This window comes from Phalacrocorax aristotelis, chromosome 11 (assembly GCF_949628215.1).
Source record: "Phalacrocorax aristotelis chromosome 11, bGulAri2.1, whole genome shotgun sequence".
NCBI classification, from domain to species: Eukaryota; Metazoa; Chordata; class Aves; order Suliformes; family Phalacrocoracidae; genus Phalacrocorax; species Phalacrocorax aristotelis.
Genome location: NC_134286.1, coordinates 11808480 through 11825749, shown reverse-complemented (window position 1 = coordinate 11825749; position 17270 = coordinate 11808480). Strand labels below are relative to the sequence as shown.

The 17270-nt window shown below is 55.1% G+C and overlaps 1 protein-coding gene across 1 annotated transcript in view; it reads right to left on the bottom strand.

Moving 5' to 3' along the window:
- The window catches only part of F8 (coagulation factor VIII), a 36006-nt gene extending 18782 nt beyond the window's left edge, over window positions 1–17224 (bottom strand). The window contains exons 1-7 of the mRNA XM_075106956.1: window positions 16965–17224; window positions 7864–8040; window positions 4037–4161; window positions 3615–3737; window positions 2903–3115; window positions 1784–1855; window positions 1211–1318 (exon numbers count right to left, since the gene is read on the bottom strand). Of these exons, the coding sequence (XP_074963057.1) occupies window positions 1211–1318; window positions 1784–1855; window positions 2903–3115; window positions 3615–3737; window positions 4037–4161; window positions 7864–8015 (793 nt within the window). The 5' untranslated portion in view covers window positions 8016–8040; window positions 16965–17224. The remainder of the gene's footprint in view (window positions 1–1210; window positions 1319–1783; window positions 1856–2902; window positions 3116–3614; window positions 3738–4036; window positions 4162–7863; window positions 8041–16964) is intronic.
- Between the last annotated feature and the right edge of the window lie 46 nt (window positions 17225–17270).

The window sequence follows — 17270 nt, the reverse complement described above, 5'->3', positions numbered from 1 at the left end:
GGAGACAGGGTGGAGGCTCCGTCCTGAGGCCCCCAGCTCTCCATTGCTACCTCTCCATCAGACACCTCTCAGGCCAGGTCACACAGCCAGACAGGGGGTTCCTGGGTGGATGTGGATACCTTCTTGAGGAGAAGCCCACTGTGCAGACACAGCAGCTGGCCATGAGGTCTACTCAGCTCTCAAGCTCCATGGAATCACCAGGACAGGGAATTGAGGGCAGTTTTGCTTTTGTCTTTTATTGGAGAATGGCCAGACCCAGGTGGGAGGTTTCAGGGTGTGGTTCACCAAGGCTGCTGATGGTATTGACTCTCCTGACAATATTTCCCAGATTGCCTTGGAGATTCTTCACTCTCAGGCAGCTCTAGAACTTCTCCCAGAAGAATATCAGAAAACGCCAACTTTTTTCTTCACTGAGACCACAAACAGCCTTTTCTTCTGCTTTTCTGGATAAAAGAAGGCTATGGGGAGACCTTATAATTCTCTACAACTACCTAAAAGGAGGCTGTAGTGAGGTGGGTGTTGGTGTCTTCTCCCAAGCAGCAAATTATAGGACAAGAGGAAACAGCCTCAAGTTGTGCCAGGGGAGGTTTAGATTGGATATTAGGAAAAACTCCTTCACTGATAGGGTTGTCATGCATTGGAACAGGCTGCCAGGGAAGTGACTGAGTCATCATCCCTGGAGGTATTTTAAATATGTATACATGTGGCACTTAGGGACATAGTTAGTGGTGGGCTTGGCAGTGTTAGGTTTGTGATTGGACTTGATGATCTTAAGGGTCTTTTCCAACCTAAATGATTCTGATTCTATTCAGCAAATCCTACAGAGGTGTGTTGTCAGATCCAGGGTAGTAAGAGTTGAATTTCTCCCTCAACACTACCTCTAGCCTCATTCACAGGGCTACAAGAGATTAAACTCTTTGCTACCTGCACTATTCCTGGAGACCTCCAAGGAGGTCAGCTGCACTTGGCAACACAGACAGCCAGAAACAGGTCCTGCCCCACTGTAAATGGGCAAGGCTGATCAAGGAGTTGAGATGTGATAGCCCCTTTGAGGTCAACACAGCCTAACAGATCCATCACCTGGAAACTCCTCTTGATGTCCCTTCTCACATCCTTTCACAAGCTACGTTGAGTTTACGGCCTTGACTACACTCCTGTTCCTAGCACTTCCCATGCCCTCCATCCCTGTCCCCAGCACATCAGTACTCACCAGGCAGTGAGCCGTTGATGTAGCCATTGATAGTGTGCATCTCCGTCCTGTTATGAGGCAGGGTCTGGGGAGCTCCTGGGGAGCCAGGCTCAGAGTACCAGCTTTTCCCTGTGGAGAAAGGAGGATGCAGTCAGCTTTCAATTGAGAGCATTTCAAAGAAAAAGGAAACCTTCCCACTGGGGTGAAACAGTATGAAAGCCAAAATCCAGGGAGGTCAGATATGTGGTGCCTGTTGGAAATCCACAGTAGGCCTGGCCACAGCTCTGCATGAATGTAGTGGTGACTATTGAATGTGACAGGGCATTACTCCCCCTCAGCCTTAGCCAGTGTGATGGGAACAAGGCCAGGGCATGGTGTGGGAGAGCTGGGGGGGGTGCAAGCTCCCTGCACCTGGGGCACAGAAAGAGTAGCAGTACTGCACCAGGAGCACATTGGTTGGGGTGGGGCTGTACAAGGCTCCAACCCTTGGGAGGCAGTGCGGGAGCTAAGCAGCTGCACTCACACCATGGCCAAAGCATGTACCCCAGACCAGGCTCGATTCAGGGTCTGACCACCAGTCAACAGGGTAGTTACCTTCATCAAACACTGCAAAGAGCATCACAAATTCTTGCTGCGCATCCTCATTCCCATTGCTCACCAGGGTCCCTGCAAGATGCCATGGGATGGATCTCTTTAAAGGTCAGTAAGCGCCATGCCCATCTCCCCAGGGAATTCCCTTTGTGCCCTGCAAGAACTGGTAAATCAAGGCCAGGCTGTGGATTGATTTTGTCATGACTGGCACAGCCCTGTTTCCAGCCTTGCAGTCCCCAAAAGCCCATGGTTGAGAGGCAGCTGCCCCAGAAGGCATCAAAAGGTCAGTTTGTGCTGCCTTCCCCTCACAGGCTCTCAGGATCCCCTTAGTCACCCAGAAGAGTCCATTTTATCTAGCCACCTCATCCACGCCATTGTCTGTGCTCCTGCACAGATGCACACAAACATCAAGGCTTTGCTCAGTCAGTGGAGAAACTGCTCCTGGTGATTCACTGGAGCCTGCAGACAGTGCCCTGGGAGGAGGTGACTCGTGCCATTCCTCTCCAGTGACTAGAAAGGGGTCTGGACTAGAGGCCTTCAGGAGGTGGCTCAACCAGGGGTGACAAATCCCACCCCAGCTACACTTGGTGCCTCGCACCCAGCAAGTATTAACAGTCAGAATTTCATCACCTCCATGTTTACTGAAGGAAGGAGAGCTGGCACAGGTACTGTGCACTGGGCAGCGCCCCAGGTGTCCTGTCTCTCTCTTGCCTGATTCTTAACCCTTGCGGTTACACACTTCCCTCTAGTTCTTCTGACAAAACCCTGTTTGGCAAAGCACCCTGGCTGACACTGAACAATCACAGCCTGGTGAAGCTCTGAAGAAAGACAAACATTTATTCTTCCACACCAGTTCACCTTATGGATAGATAAGGTTCAGATACAAGGTAGATGATTTCATCTGTGGTCTGAAATTTTGCAAAGGAAAGAAACAACTGATTTCTCTCCAGCAATGAAATTGAAAATGTTTGGCTCCCGCATGGGGAAGGGACTCTTCGAGGAAAGGGCCAAACTCCAAAGGTGCTGTCCACTGCCATATTCAGCCTCTGGAAGGCATCTTTGATTTTTCTGCTTTTCAATTCATGATCGCATGTGACCCGTCCCATCCTGTGCTGTCCTTACCAGGTCGGCACACGAGCAGGGCTCCAATTAAACCAGAATTGACATCCTTCACACTGTCGGTGTTGGAGGAGTAGGAGTGGGTCAGGCATGATGAGTCACCATCTGTCGGGCCCTGGTTTTGCTGGATTTCCCAGATGTATGTGTGTGTCTTCCCTGGATCCACCCTGTCACCCACCTTCTCTGGCTGGCTGGTTTCATCCTCATACCCTGCACCTAAAGCCAAAGGAACAGCCAGATGTCACTGCAGGTTCATCCCTAACACACTGTGGCTACAGAAATGCCTCTTCCTCCAACCCAGAGCACAGCCTCTCCCCATCCCAGCCCCCAGGCACAGCCCAACTCACATTGGCAACGGCTGGTCTCAGGGCAGTGAGCAGAGCTGTGCTGGAGACTCATTGGGCTGGGCACCCGCCACCTGCCCTGACGCTGGTATGCACAGTCTTCCTGGCCCTAAGCATCCAACCTCAGGTTTAACCTTTGTATTACCTCTGTAACTGGTATGGGTTTGCTCTGGACTGTTTGCATATATCAGCTCATTTCTGGGCTGGGCACGGTCTTGTTGTTCTGCCAGGCTAAGCCATCTCTGGGGCTGTCCTCATAGAGGGATGTGAATAGCAGCGTGAGGGAAGGATGTGCTCCCTCCTGGCAGGCAGGCAGCAGAGCGGGAGGTGCTGCACAAGGGCTTGCAGCACCTGGCTATTGCCCCACTCACCCTCTGACGCCTTCCAGTAGGACACCCCGATGGCATGGAGGTTGTATGGACGGGAGGCCAGGTTCTTAAACGTGATGACCACTGTGTCATAGACTTCTGCTCGGATGGTGGGACCCAGGAGACCTGAAGCAGGGGAAGGCAATAGGGTCAGGCAGCTGGGGTCAGGCAGCTCACACCCAGCCATGGCCCCAAAGGGTCTGGGCTTCCCACCTGCACAATTAGCGGTTGTCCCTCACATAGCATGGTAGCATCAACTGCTCCAGCACCAGCAAGGCTCCCTGCATCCCCAGCAGCATTGCTGTACTGGGACTCTACCCAGGTGCTTCCCATTTCTGGCCAAGGAGCTGCCAGCACCCAGCCCAGGATGAGTTTGGCTGCTGTCAAGGAGAGCTAGGGCTCACCACACTGCAGATGCTTCTTACCCATCCATGCTGGCTTGGGCTTGGGCTGCATGAACGAGGCATCGGGGTACTCCACAAACACAGCCTTCCTGTACTGGGGAGGGACACCAGGCATGGGGGGCCGTGGGCCTGGGTGCCCTGACACGCTGCAGGAGGAAGGAAAAGCCAAGGCTGATTGTGCAGCCCCATCCACAGATGGGCAGCAGCCATCCTCTTCCACCCCTCCCTGCCAGCTTGCCTGCATTGTTCCAGCCCCAGAGATTGCTCACTATGTTGTGTCCTTTGGGTTTTCTGACAGCCCCCAGGTGTGTTTGGAAATGTTTTGCTCAGCTCATGGATGACAACATAGCAGTGATTAATATCACAGTGTTAGTCACAATGGAAGAAGACACAAGGGCAGGAGGCACAGCACCATACTCAGCTGCAGCTGGAGTGAGCACAGCTGCAGGCATCACTGCCAGCCTCCTGCCTTGCCCTGCTTCATGTTTCCCTACCAGCAGAGACCAGGGGCACTGGGTGTGCTGCAATAGCAGTGCCTGGTGGCCTCTGCCCCACAGCCACCCCCACCCCATCCCCAGCACCTTCAGGTGTGGCAGACACATCACATCACATATAACCTCAAGGATCCTCTCCAGCTCCCCCTGGGAAAGAGACGGTGTCAGGCTGCATGGCAGGATGCAACAGTTTGCTCTGAGGTCTGAGCAATGTTTCTTTTCATTTCTTTTCTGACCAAATGGGGATTTACAGCCAGACCCTACAAAACTACCCCTTGCAGCAGGAGGATAAAGGAGCCTTTGAAAGTATTTTACTTCCCACTTATTTCTGCTGGCCACTTTCTATCTGTAAGTGGCTTAACAAATTCATTTTCCAGAAGGAATACAGCATGTTTATCAGGTTAACAAAGCCATGAATTACTCCAGGGATCTGGTTTATCAGCCCCAGAACAGAGAACATTTCCAGTAACCAGACAGACTGTTTCCAGCCTTGTTTTGTTTGGAGCAAAAGCCAGGTGGTATTTTCTTCCCTCTGAAGAAGCGGGGAGGATTGCACTCCCCCTCTGACTCAGCCTTCATTCAAGCAGCGGTTCCCTTTGTGACTCTTCCTCAAGAGGAAGAGGAAGGAGCCAGAGTGACTCAAATTTAGGAAAGGGCGACGTACACTCACCCCCATGCCGCCGGCTGGAAGCCACCTACAGCCAGGGGATGTTGTGGGGAGAGCAGGGTTCACCCTCCCTGGGTGCAGAGCAGGACAGGCACCCATGGAAACCCCACGTGCACCCAGCTCCTGCCTTTCCCACCACAACTATAACCCCACGTTCAGGCTGGCAGGAAGCCCCCAGCAGACATGGTCCCAGTGAGCAGGGCCACTGCAGTCAGCTGACTTTGCCCACAAGACACTATTATTCCTGGCTCAATGGCAGTAGGGTCCAGATGAAGCTTTGCTCTCCAGGGTGACCCCATGCTGGGAGGTGGCAGTGCTGCAGGGTTGCTGGCAAGGGGCTGTCCACTGTTGGGAAGCTGTGCCTTAATCTCTAACTCACAGAAATCCCAGCTTTGAAAAGACATCCCTGAAATATGAGAGTCTGGTCCTGCTAATTCTGCGGTAAACAAGGCAGAAATCCTCTGGAGCCAGGGGGATTTTGCTGGCATGTGGGGTCATGGCTAGAAGGAGTCTTGGTGACACCAGGACTCAGCACCAGGTCCCAGCTGGCACGGCAGAGCCTGAGAGCTTTTGCAGGGAACAAGGAGGCAGAGTTCAGTGCAGGGACATCTGATCCAAGCGCTTCTGGATGGTCCTCTGCACTTGGGGTCCCCATGGACTTCCTACCCCAAGGGCAGCTGAGGCTGAGGCAGGGAGATAAGCTCCTGGCGCCTTCAATCAGCACTGCTAGCTGCACTATCTGTTCATCTCTCAGAGCCGGGAGACAGCCAAGGTAAACACACTATGCTGCTGAAGCACTCAAACATGGGCTGCTGCTACGTGGCTGACCTGGAGCTGAGATCCCTGGGGCTGTTGCAGGATGTGCTGGTCCCAGCTCTGACCCTGCTGGTAGGGTTGTGTTTGGGAGGAAGAGAAACTGAAATCATGGGAAGGCATAAACAGCTCTGTCCTGGTGTGCCATAGCCTACTAATTTGGCAGAGCTTTCCATAAATGTGCCAGAGAAACCACTGGATGCATACAGGGGTTTTGGAGGTCCTGCCTGAAGCTGCACCCTTGGGGGCTGCCATGAGATGCTGGTACCACAAGGGAGAGCAGGTAGAGCAGAAAATAACCCATGCACAGCTGGGAGGCACCCTAGCTCTGGTGGCAGCTCTGCTCCTGCCACACTCTCCTAGCTTGCTCCTGCATGCTCCTTCTCCCCAGTATGGCTATTTTCCTATGCCCTCCTCACATGAGGACAACTGGGCTGAGGCTGCAGAGCCAGTGAAAAGGCACCATCATCCAGCTGGGAACAGCCACGCTGCGCAAGCCCGGGTTCCCACCACAGCCACCCCTGGGAGCTGTGCTGCCCAGGCATGCCCTGCCTCTCTGGGGTGGAGCATGCCACCAAGTTCCTCTGAGAAAGCCAAAGTTATCTTTCCCCTTTTTAGACAAGGACAAGTGACCTCAGGCTGCCTGCCGATGCCCCACTCGTCCCCAGGGCAGAGCCAGGTCCCTGACACACTCCCGGGTCAGAAATGGTGCACGAGTGCGTCATTAAAGCCAGTGCCGAAATGGAAAGCCACAGGGTTGAATTAACAGCATGAGTGACCTCATCTCCACCATAGCATAATGGATCCAAGTGCAATGTTAGTAAAAGCAGGGCAGGGTGGGCATTTGTAAAACAGGGGATGCTGTGTGCAATTTTCCTAGTGAAATAACCAAAAGGGAGAAAAACCAATAAACCTCTGTTACAGTGACTATGGCAACTAGTCAGGCTGACCTGGCTCATCACCAGAGCCTGGTTTCCAGTGTCTGACCACAGCTCCTCACAGCTTAAGCCGGTGTGGGTCTGAGATGGGGCCATGGGCTGACAGTGCACCAGCACAGACCCTCGGCAGCAGGGCTGAGTGAAAGGGTAAGGCTTGATCCACAGCGGATGTAGCTGTCCATCTCTGCTCCCCATTCACAGCCATGTGTGTCCCAGACAGCTGTGTCTCCAGACAACACCAACCTGATGCCTGAGCAATGCAACTGCCACTTTTCCTTCCTACTCCAAAGTATTTGGGCAAAACCACCATGCCTTCCTCCCTCCTGTCACTGTGTACAAACACCATTCTTTGCCCAAACACTGAAAATTATTTTCATTCTCTAAAGGAAATATTTCAGCCCCAGCAATGGAATGTACACAAAGATATAAATAACTAAAGCTACATTTTACCAGGGGCAGACACAGTGGAGAGCCTTTGCTGCTCTGAGTTATGTCAGGGGGGCACAGCCAACCTCCCTCTGTAGCCCCCAGGCAGGGAGGCATAGGACCCCATCTCCCCTTACATCTCCAAAGCTCCCAGGATGCAGAGCAGAAGAGAAAGCACAGGCTGGAGAACCAGCTCTTGGCCCCAGGCACAGACTTTAAAGGGTCACAGGCAAACATCATTAAGATAAAGCAATACAGAGCAGTAGTGCAGAGCAGGTCTGCATCTCTCTCTGCAGATTTATTCCGCCTGTGCATTATCAGGGGTTGCACTTAGTGGCTCCCCATTGCCCAGAAACACCCACTCCCAGCTGTACCAGCAGCTCAGTGCACCCACCCTGCCAGGTTGCCCCTATGCACTTGCCTGCCTGGACCCAAGCTCACAGTGCTATGCGTGCCAGGGTGGGAGAACACCTGTAGCAGGTGCTGGAATTGCAATAGAAAGAGCTTTACCCTGCAGGTGCTTGCAGCACAGAGAGCAGGTCACTGTGCATGTAGTCCCAGGTGGTTTCCACTGCACCGATGTAGTATCTTCTGACTTTGCTGATGCCCTCCTCAACTAGGCAGAGGAGCAGAAGGCCATGGAGGGCTCCCACCAGCATCATGCCTGCTGGCTGGGAGCAGCTGTGGCTTCAGGAGGAAAAGTGAAGGAAGGAATGAGAAAAGAAAGAAAGGAAAAGCCTCTATCTTCTCATCCAGATGTTGTAATCCACAGGAGACGATGATTTAAAGCCAGCACCCACAGGCTCAGTCAGAGTGCTGGAGAGTTTCTCAAAGACATCAGGAAAGGAATCACTCAAGCAGGTTAGTGCAAAGAGAAGCGTGTGAGCAATGGACTCTCCCTTTCTTCCTGTGGGGTGGCAGTGACAAGAGGAGAGGAAAAAACAAAAGGAAAGGGAGGGCAAGTGCGGCAGTGAGTTCCGCTGCAGGACCCAGCTGGCTCCGTGTCCTGGCCTGTATCTGGGAGTGAGGTGAGGAAAGGGAGGGTTGCAGAGGAAGGGGAATTTAGGTGCGGCCTCTGCCTGGTCCCACCTTCCCTCTCACCACAGAGGGGAAGGAGGAGAGCTGGTTGCAGGCCAGCACCCCGCTGCTGCCCAGGCTACAGCAGCCTTTATTTCCCCCACATGTCAGTCTGGGCTTGTACCTGGGGCTGGAGTCCTTCAGGGAGCCAGCAGCTGCCTTCTGTACCTGCTAGCCTGCATAGCTTGAGGAAATGGCAATTTAGGGCAAACTTACCTTCTGGATGCAGATGGCTTATTGCTACGAAGCAGGAGAGGCTGCCCCATGCCCCCCAGGGCTGGAAGCCTGCAGGGCACTTTGCATCTGCAGGGGCAGGGCTAGAGGTGAGAAAATAGCCTGGGATGCACATATGTGGGGTATAACCCTGTCCCCTCATGCCTGCACCCCAAGCAATGATGACTTAGCCTCACAACTTCGCTTTGAGCCACATGGGAGGGAGACAGTTGGGATGATCCCTGGGAGTCCCCCTCCTGCCAGTTTCTCCTCACCCTTCTCTTTTCCCAGGGTCCTGCAGAACAGCTCAGAGAAGATGCACTGAAATGTTTTTGCAAATTTCTTCTGTTTTAAACTCATGAATTTTCAACATCTCTTTTTAAAAGCCCAGGAAATGCCCTCCACCCCCCTCTCCCCCACCAAAATGCACACATGTGCTTATGCACACACACCCGCACATGGTTCTCCCTCAGCTCACAAAGGCAGGAAGATGAGAAGCAATGACCTTCATGGTTCTGGCATCCACTGGGCGAGTGAGGTGGGGGAAAGTCCCGTAACTCACGCTGTAGGGCAGCAGGAGTGCAACGGGGGCAGTGGCCCCTTTGGTGAGAGTCCCAGTGTGTCCAGGAGCATCCATGTGACAGGTGTGGGTGCCTGAGAAACAGAGGGGGGCCAGGGGGATGGTGGAGGGTTGGGTGTTTTGGGTTCCCAGATGTGAATCCTCAGCATGGGGCAGGTGGGACTGATAGGGGATGGAATGGGAGATACAAGCTGAGCCCCCTGAATAGGGGCAATCCCAGCCAATGTGGGAACACGCTCCCCAATGTCCTACTGTCCCCTGTAGCCCAGCATAGAAGTGCAGGAGTACCCCGTGTCCATGGGGTGGGTGATGGCTCTCTGTCCCCCTCCCACGGAAAGGGCCAGTTCTTGCCACCTCACTGGGGACCCCCCGTCTCTACCCACCCTTCTCCTTAAGGCATTGCTGGGCAGAGGGGGAAAACCATCCCTGGCAGCTGTGTCTGGCTGGGGCTCCCACAGCACAGCAAGGAGCGCTCAGGGGGACTCCCCATCAGCCCATGTAAAACCCAAACCCGCCAAGGGGCTGCCCACTCCTTCCTGTGCTCACCCAGGGGCTGGCTGATGTAGCAGGAGCCAGGGCAGAAAGCACTCCTCCCGCGCCACTCAGCCTGCTCCTGGGGAGGCAAAAAGCCAGCAAGGAACACATTTCCTCATGCTCGTGTGCTGGTGACTGGCTCTGCGCCTGGCCTGGGGCTCCTTTTCTTTGTGAGGAAGATGAGCAACAACCTGCCCCATGTTTTCCAGCAAGTATTTTGGGGCAAAACAAGTGGTGTGTCACTTTCAGGGATGCCCTAAGTGCTTTGCACCACCTGCCCTGGTGCGGTGAAGTAAAAGGATATTGTTTCGTGCCGGAGGGGAAATGGTTGTCCAGAAGTCCGGGAAAGCCATGGGAGATCCGGGCTGTGCTTCTGGCACTGGTGTCCCCTGCAGTATGGACGTGACTTTATTCCAGTCAGCCCATCTGGGAATCTCCCGGTGAGACTGTGCTCACCCAGAAAGGCTGGAAAAGCTGTTTCTTCCAGAAACAAGCAGATGGGGAAAATGTCGCTAAGCAGACTATTGTCATGTTTGACCGTGAAGAGGGCAGTTGGGGGCTGGCAGCAGAAGATGAGCACACAGGAGGGTTGGAGTTGGCTGTCAGGAGGGGAGGTCCAGCTCTGGATGCTGGAGACGTGCTTGGGGTGGCACAGGGACTTCTTGCATCTAAGCCTGGCTGGTACGTTCCAGGCACGCTAGGATAACGTCCAGGAATCACAGAGGGGAGTCAGGCAAAGGTTTCCTTGGGGGCTGCAGTGGCAGGAGCCTGGACACAGTCAGAAATTAATGGTTGTGACATTGGCAGGTGCTAAATTACTGGATTTAACCATTTTCAGCTACCAGGAGGCAGCTCTGGGTTCCTGACCCAGAGACATAAGAGTAAACTGGAGATATGGGGTCTAACCAGAGGAAGCAGAGAGAAAATTATATTATTGAGATACTCAAAGCTGTGGGAAGGGGAATCCACGTGTGAAACTGGAATATACTTGGAAATAACTTGGGGAGGGGGCTCAGATCCTGGAGCTCGCTGCACACAGTGGGTAGCTTTGTGCAGGCATGTAAGAGCCAGTGCAAAGTGAAGTATGCTGAGGACAGCTGGGCATCGCAGGGAGCCTGGTTCCCCCAGCACAGCCTGCTAAGCCAGAGCCCACATGCCCCAGCAATAGTATGTGTGGCCCCAGCAAGTTGGGTGGCATTAGCAGCCCTGGTGCTTCTGACAGCTCTGCAAACCCATGTGGGTGTCACTGCAAAGTGTCAGCATCACCCATGCACAGCTGTGCTGGGCTGGGCCAGGCACTAGTGGACATCTGCACCTTTGAGAGAGCTGTGGAGAGGCATTGGCATCCCAGTCCTGCCTGGAGTTAGGCACAGCATGAGCACATCTGCCCATCCCCAAACCTCCCTGTGAGACAGTGCCAGGGCACTGTCCTCCCATACAAATGTGATGGGGAAGCCAGGACAGGCTCCTGCCACTGAGAGTCCCAGAGAAACGCATTTGGCCAGAGCCAAGGACCCACATGCATGCAAAAAGTGCTGGTTGTTTCCCTGAATTATGCAGTTCTCAGCTCAATATGGGGCTGGGGCAGATAAAAAATGACTCAGAACAAAGTGAGCCATGTCTATTCTCTCCTGGGACTTTTTTTGTGTGTATGTGAGAGAGCAAGTCTGTGACTCATGGTAGCTTCTTGGGAATGCAGAGTGTCTCAGAAGCAGCAGCCACACATGGGGCACTCACCCTTCCCAGTACTCACACGGGCAGAGGGCACCAAGACACTGGCTGTGCCATGTGGCACCAGCAATCTGGCAGAAGGATGGCCCCTTGTACCAGTGCTTCCAAGCTGGAGCATCTCCTGCTGCTGCCCGCATCCTGCCTGGACCCTGCCTGCCCTGGGGCAGGTTTGGTTTTGGTGCGTGCCTGCTCCAGAAAGAGGAATGGTAGTCCAAAGGTCAGCAGGACACATCCCTGCTCTTCCACAGATGTGCCCTGGGCAAGTGCCCACTGTGTGGGCTTGCCACGCTTCCTCCCCGTGCTGCCAGGCACACACTGCCAGCTGGCTCCTGCCCAGCCCGCCGGCCATGCCCACCTGGATGCGTGCCATGCTGACTCATTTCACCACAAGCTGCAGGAAATCCCTGTCACCTTTCCAGTGCCTCCCTGTACAGCTGGAGTGAAGGATGCTGTGGGGGTTTTCAGCCTCCTCTCTGGAGCCAGCACTGGGGTTTAGTCACAGGGGATGTGTTTATCCCATGTAACCAGCCCCACCATGCTCTGCAAGGACAGAGGTGCTTTAGGGGAGCTGCTTTTTTCAAAGCCCACTGTCTCAGGAAGAAAAAAATATTAAAACAAACCACCAACACACCAGCCAAAAACTGGCATCTCTCCTGGTGGTTTTGTCTCCATCCAGGCTGCTGCAAAACCAGTCCAGATGGAGAGACAAACCCTAGCCCTAGTGAAGATAAATCAGAGCAGGAGCAAAGCCCACACCTGTTCTTGGGGAAAAAAAACCTCCAAGCTTTGGAACTTAAGCTCCAGGCTAGAGGAGAAATGCCTGGCAGACCTTGCTCAGCTGCTGCACCCCAGCAATGACAGAGCAAAGAGGGGCTGCAGCCCCATGCAGCTCACAGATCAGCTGACCTGCAGACAGCAGGACCCTGAGAGAGTAGCAGCACAGCTGGGCCAACAGCACCGACACCCCTGAGTATCCAGCAAATCAAGGCCTGAAGTTCCCTAGCCCTGGAGCAGAAATGCTGCCATGGAAGAGGTCCCAAACATAAGCCTGCTTTCCTCCTCTGGCTTTCTCTGCAGTAAGTGGGTCAGGAGACCATTTCTCCTTCCTCTCTCGTTTCTCACAGGAGGCATCTCTGAACGACTCAGGCAGCAGGAGCACAACGGCTGCGTTCCTGACACAGGGTGCCTGGGGGGCTGTGCCTGGGGAGAACAAGCATTCAGGGGAGTCTCAGCAACCAGAGGATGCTCCCTGTGTCTGCTGGCTTCACATGGCTATTCCTAAAGGAACTTTGCTCCTCAAATGTCAAGCAGCCTCCAGGCATACGTGTCCTTCTTAAGTTACCTAATTACCCTGGCTGATTAAATGAAGCTCAGAGCAATTGCTCTCCCTGGGGTTGCTTTGAGGGTTGCTTCTGCTGAGTCAGCCTGGAGGTGGGGTCATGTTCCCAAAGGGTGTCTGGTTTTTGATGTCTGTTGTGCACTGCGCTTAGCTCATCTGCTAAGACACACTGGCTGTTGCAAAAACTCCTGGAATAAGCCCCAAGCCTCCAGGGCTGCTCATATTCAGCAAAGCTTCTCCTGCACCCCTGAAGAAGCATCTCTTCTCCACAGATGCTGTGCTTGGGGCTATGGGGAAGGGGCACGGATGTGCCCTGCCTTACCTGTCCCCCCAGTGCTCAGTGCTGCCCGACCCTGGCATCCTTGCACTGACAGATCTCCTGGTGAGCCAGAAAAGGGGCTAAATTTCACAACTAGAATTTAATGGTACTCCACAGGAATGGCTGTTGAAGAGAAGCACTGTCCCAGAAAACTCCTCTCTGGATCTTTGCCAAGAAGAAAGGAGAACTGGATGCAGGGAGCTGTAGCAAGTTTGGTGCACCCTGAAGTCCTCCACCCAGCTGTCCCCCAGCCCCAGGCTGTGCCTGTTGCTGCGGCAGAGCCCTGAGCCTGAGGATGCTGCTGCATCTGGCACCCATGGGTGTCCCTGCACAATGGTAGGCTTGTCCCTACGTGCCCAGCACAGGCCTTGGGGCTGGCAGAGGTGCCTGCTGGCCAGGCAGCGAGAAGAGAGGGTGCAGATTTGCAAGGTGGAGTGATTGTCAGGGAAGATGGACCAGGATCCTGGCCAAAGGGGCAGAAAACAGGCAGGAGTTGAATGAGGAGATTATGGCACATCCAGGAATTGTTATTCACCTTTTACAGCTGGGGAAACTCCTGTAGGGACCAGTAGGAGTTGCCCATGGTCACCTGCAAGGTGGCAGCAGCAAGTCAGAAAGAGAATGCCTGTATCACCTGAGCAGCCACTTGTTATCATTTGCTGTGCTCCAGGCTGGCTGCGTCTATTCACTGGCCAAAATCAATGCTTCTTGGCAGGAGGGATGGCTCAAGGGGTGGCCAGGGGCTCAAGTGCTGCTCTCAGCACTGTGCTGTGCCTGGCGCCAGGCTGCTCAGCCTGTCCTCCTGTTCCCTAGACCTGGCTCGCAGAAATCCCAGCTGCTAGCAGGAGGGAGCAGAAAGCTCCTTCCTTTGTGGCATGGAAGTGGGGGAGGCTGGGGGAGAGCCTGCCGGGGCTGAAAAGTCCCCATGGCAGCTGGTGGGAAGTGAAGGAGAAGGGCTGTTGCCCCCACCCATAGACACGGAGTGGTGTGAAGGGCTGGAGCCCGAGGTTGTTTCATTTCCAGAAAATGAGAAAAGAGAGAGAGAGAGACAGTGGCAGAGACAGAAACCCCACTGAAAATCCCCGTGCTCTTGCTTTGACAGGGCTGAGCTGAAAATTTCCTTTCTGCAAGCTGCAGCATGCCCCCGGCCAGCCACCAAGCTGGGGCTGTCCCTGCGTGACTGCATGACACCAGCACGGATGTCCCAGCCGGGGGAAGGGGAATTCAGACATTGCTTCTCACCATACTAAAAGCAGTGACACAGCGGCAGACTCAGCAGAGTGCTGCATGGCTGGGCCACAAGGCCAGCAGCATCAGGACCATATCACGCTGAGCCACTGGAGTAGCAGCTTGGGAGCCCCAGGACACTGCAGCCCTCCAGGTCCCCATGCACCAGGGACACATTTCCTATCGACGGGGGACTCTGACATGTGGTGAAGGTGGCCAGGTAGAGTGACTTGCTGAGGCACCTGGAGGGGCATCGTGGGTTCATTTACAGAGAATTTTGGGGGGATCTGCAAGCGGGGGCCTGCTGGGGGGACATGTTTTTGCTGACTGCATTATTGCCTGGTACTGCTTGCCCTGACTGTGCACGGCTGCTAGAAGCCTACATGGGCTGGCAAGCTGTGGCTTCGCCCAGCTGTGCAAGCTGGGAGGTGGTGGTGGTGCTGGGAGGGAGGGGAAGCCTTTGAGGCAGGGAACAGCTTTTCGTGCCTGTGTCTCCTGAGCTGAACAGGGCTGCTCACCAGGAAGGCGCCTTGCAGGGAGCCCAAATGGCTGTGGGATGTTGAGGTGCTAGTGCTGGGCTCTGCTGCTGCATCCACCAGCTCCTCTGCCACCCTCTGTACCAAGCTGGGCTTGGCCCTACTGCACAGGAGCCCCCAGCCCTGCAGCCCCTACAGCCCCTCTGTCAGCCCAGCTCCTTCCCCACTGCAGGAGGAAGCCGAACGCCTAGCACAGATGATGGTGCACGTGCACCAGGAAGGATGGGACTGTGCTGCAGATGCTCAGGCCAGCGGGTGCCCCTGGGACCATGTGTGCAGGGGACCCCCCATCTGGCACTGAGGAGGAGGTGCAAGAGGAATCCTGCCTGGGTCCAGGGCCCCGGGGCAGTCCTTTGCCCAGGGCAGGGACACAAAACCAGGGACACATGCTGCACAGGGATGGGAGCCCACTGCCTATGAGACATGCAGGAGACCTCAGCACCACCTGACACCGGTGTTTGGATGGGATTTCCAGGATGAAACACTGCCACCAGCTGCCCACTTGCCCTCCCCATTGGCCATCACTTCCCCGGCCACCACATCTTCTCCCCAGGGAAGCTGCTGTGCTCACTGCCAGCCCTGCCTAAGGCCAAAGCGGAGAACCAGCAGAGACAGGTACTCTTGGCTGCTCAGTAGTCGGTGTAGGATCTGTCCGACAGTATCGCTAACAGCTACATCTGATTACTGGGTCACCAAAGAGTGACCACGCTGCACCCTCAGGAGCTGCCCTCTGATCTGCTGAGGGTGAGACAACCAGGATGCTATGGGACCATGGTGGGGGCAGAGGGTAGCCCTGATCCTGAACAATGCCATGGGGCTTCAGCCACTCAGAAGAGCAAATGCAGGAGCTTTCCAGTTGCCAGAGAGTAAATAAACCCTTGTGGAGTGCAGTCTCCTTCTGTATGGTTATGCTCCAAAAGCCTTTTGGAGCATCCTGTCTGCAGGGTCCCTGGGGCTCAAGGGCTGGACACCCAACTTCTCTCCTCCTGCACCCCCACAGCACCCACCCCTCCAGCTGTGCCTTGCCTGGCCCTCGGCACCTCAGATGGCTGAGTCCCAAGGCTCAAACCTGCTGTTGGGCGGCAGCCACCAGCCCCCACAGGACAACTGTGTGCAAGATATGATGCCTCAATCCCCGGGGAAGCTCTGTCCTGTCAGTTTGGTTTGGGTGTGCACACACTGCTCCAGCCAGTTCCCCCTAATCAGGGCAGTGCAGGAAACACATGTGATGCTGCTGTGGCTCCTGACACGTCCCCACCTGCCTGCAAGGGGGAAGGAGGTGCTGGGCTGTTTGCAAGTGGGATGTCCCAGCCACCACAGCAAAGTGCTGCTGTTGTTTCCCAGAACATTGTTCCCCCACCCAGCCTGCACTGCCTGCGCTCCTGCTCCCACTCCTGCACTGGTTTCCCTTAACCCTGCAGGAAGATCAAGCCTGCTCCTCCTTCACTTACAATCTCTCCAGGAGGACCCCTGGGGGTTTTTGCCGGTTGTGTCTCAGGTCTCCCGGCTTTGCTACTCCCTGGGCAGCTGCACAGTAGGGAACTAGGTGGCTTTTGCTCTGCAGGAGTTCAAGTGAGTAATGGCTTGAAATTGGAGGGATCATTGTTTCAGGGGAGACAATAAAATGCGTTCCTGCCAGGCAGCATGCCTGGGCTGCCCAAAGTGGCTTAGGGGCAGGCAAAGGCCCACCAGGGCAGAGCTGAGTGTGCATGCCGGGTACCACGCAGCAGACTCTCCACACCGCTTCCAACATGCCTGAGTCCCCAGCTCCACACGCACCTGCCCTGCTCCTGTGTGTGACCCAACATGAGAAAAGAAGTCCTGGCGCATGTGCCAAGGCACTGAGCTTCCGTGCCCAGGAAGGCTGTGTTTGTTTTAAGCAAGTGGCAAAAGGTGATGTTTCTGCAGAGTGACAGCTTGCAGCTGAGCAAGAGCCTCCCATGCCAAAGGGAGCAAACCACCATGGGCTTTAGCAAGCTTTTAAGATACCCGTGGAGCCCCCTTTGTCCCTCCCCTGCATGCCACAGGCCCCCTCATGCTGCGCTGATACTCCACCTGAGCTGGCCCTCCTGGGAGACCCCACGGCAGAGCCACCCACGGCACAAGGGGCACTGGGGCCGAGGGGACCCGCAGAGCCACACCTGAGCAGCCGATGCTATTGCAGCAGAAGCGGGGACGATCGTTTAGAGGTGCGCACCGATGGACACCAGTGGGCGCACGGTCGAGGCCAACGCGTGCCCACGTGCATGGCCGCGGCCGGCTTACACCCAGGCGCGCGCCCGGACTCTCCCCGCGCGCGCCGCCGCTACGTCTCCGCTCACCCCCAGCGCGTTCCCTCCCTCAATGACGCCCCGGGGGCGT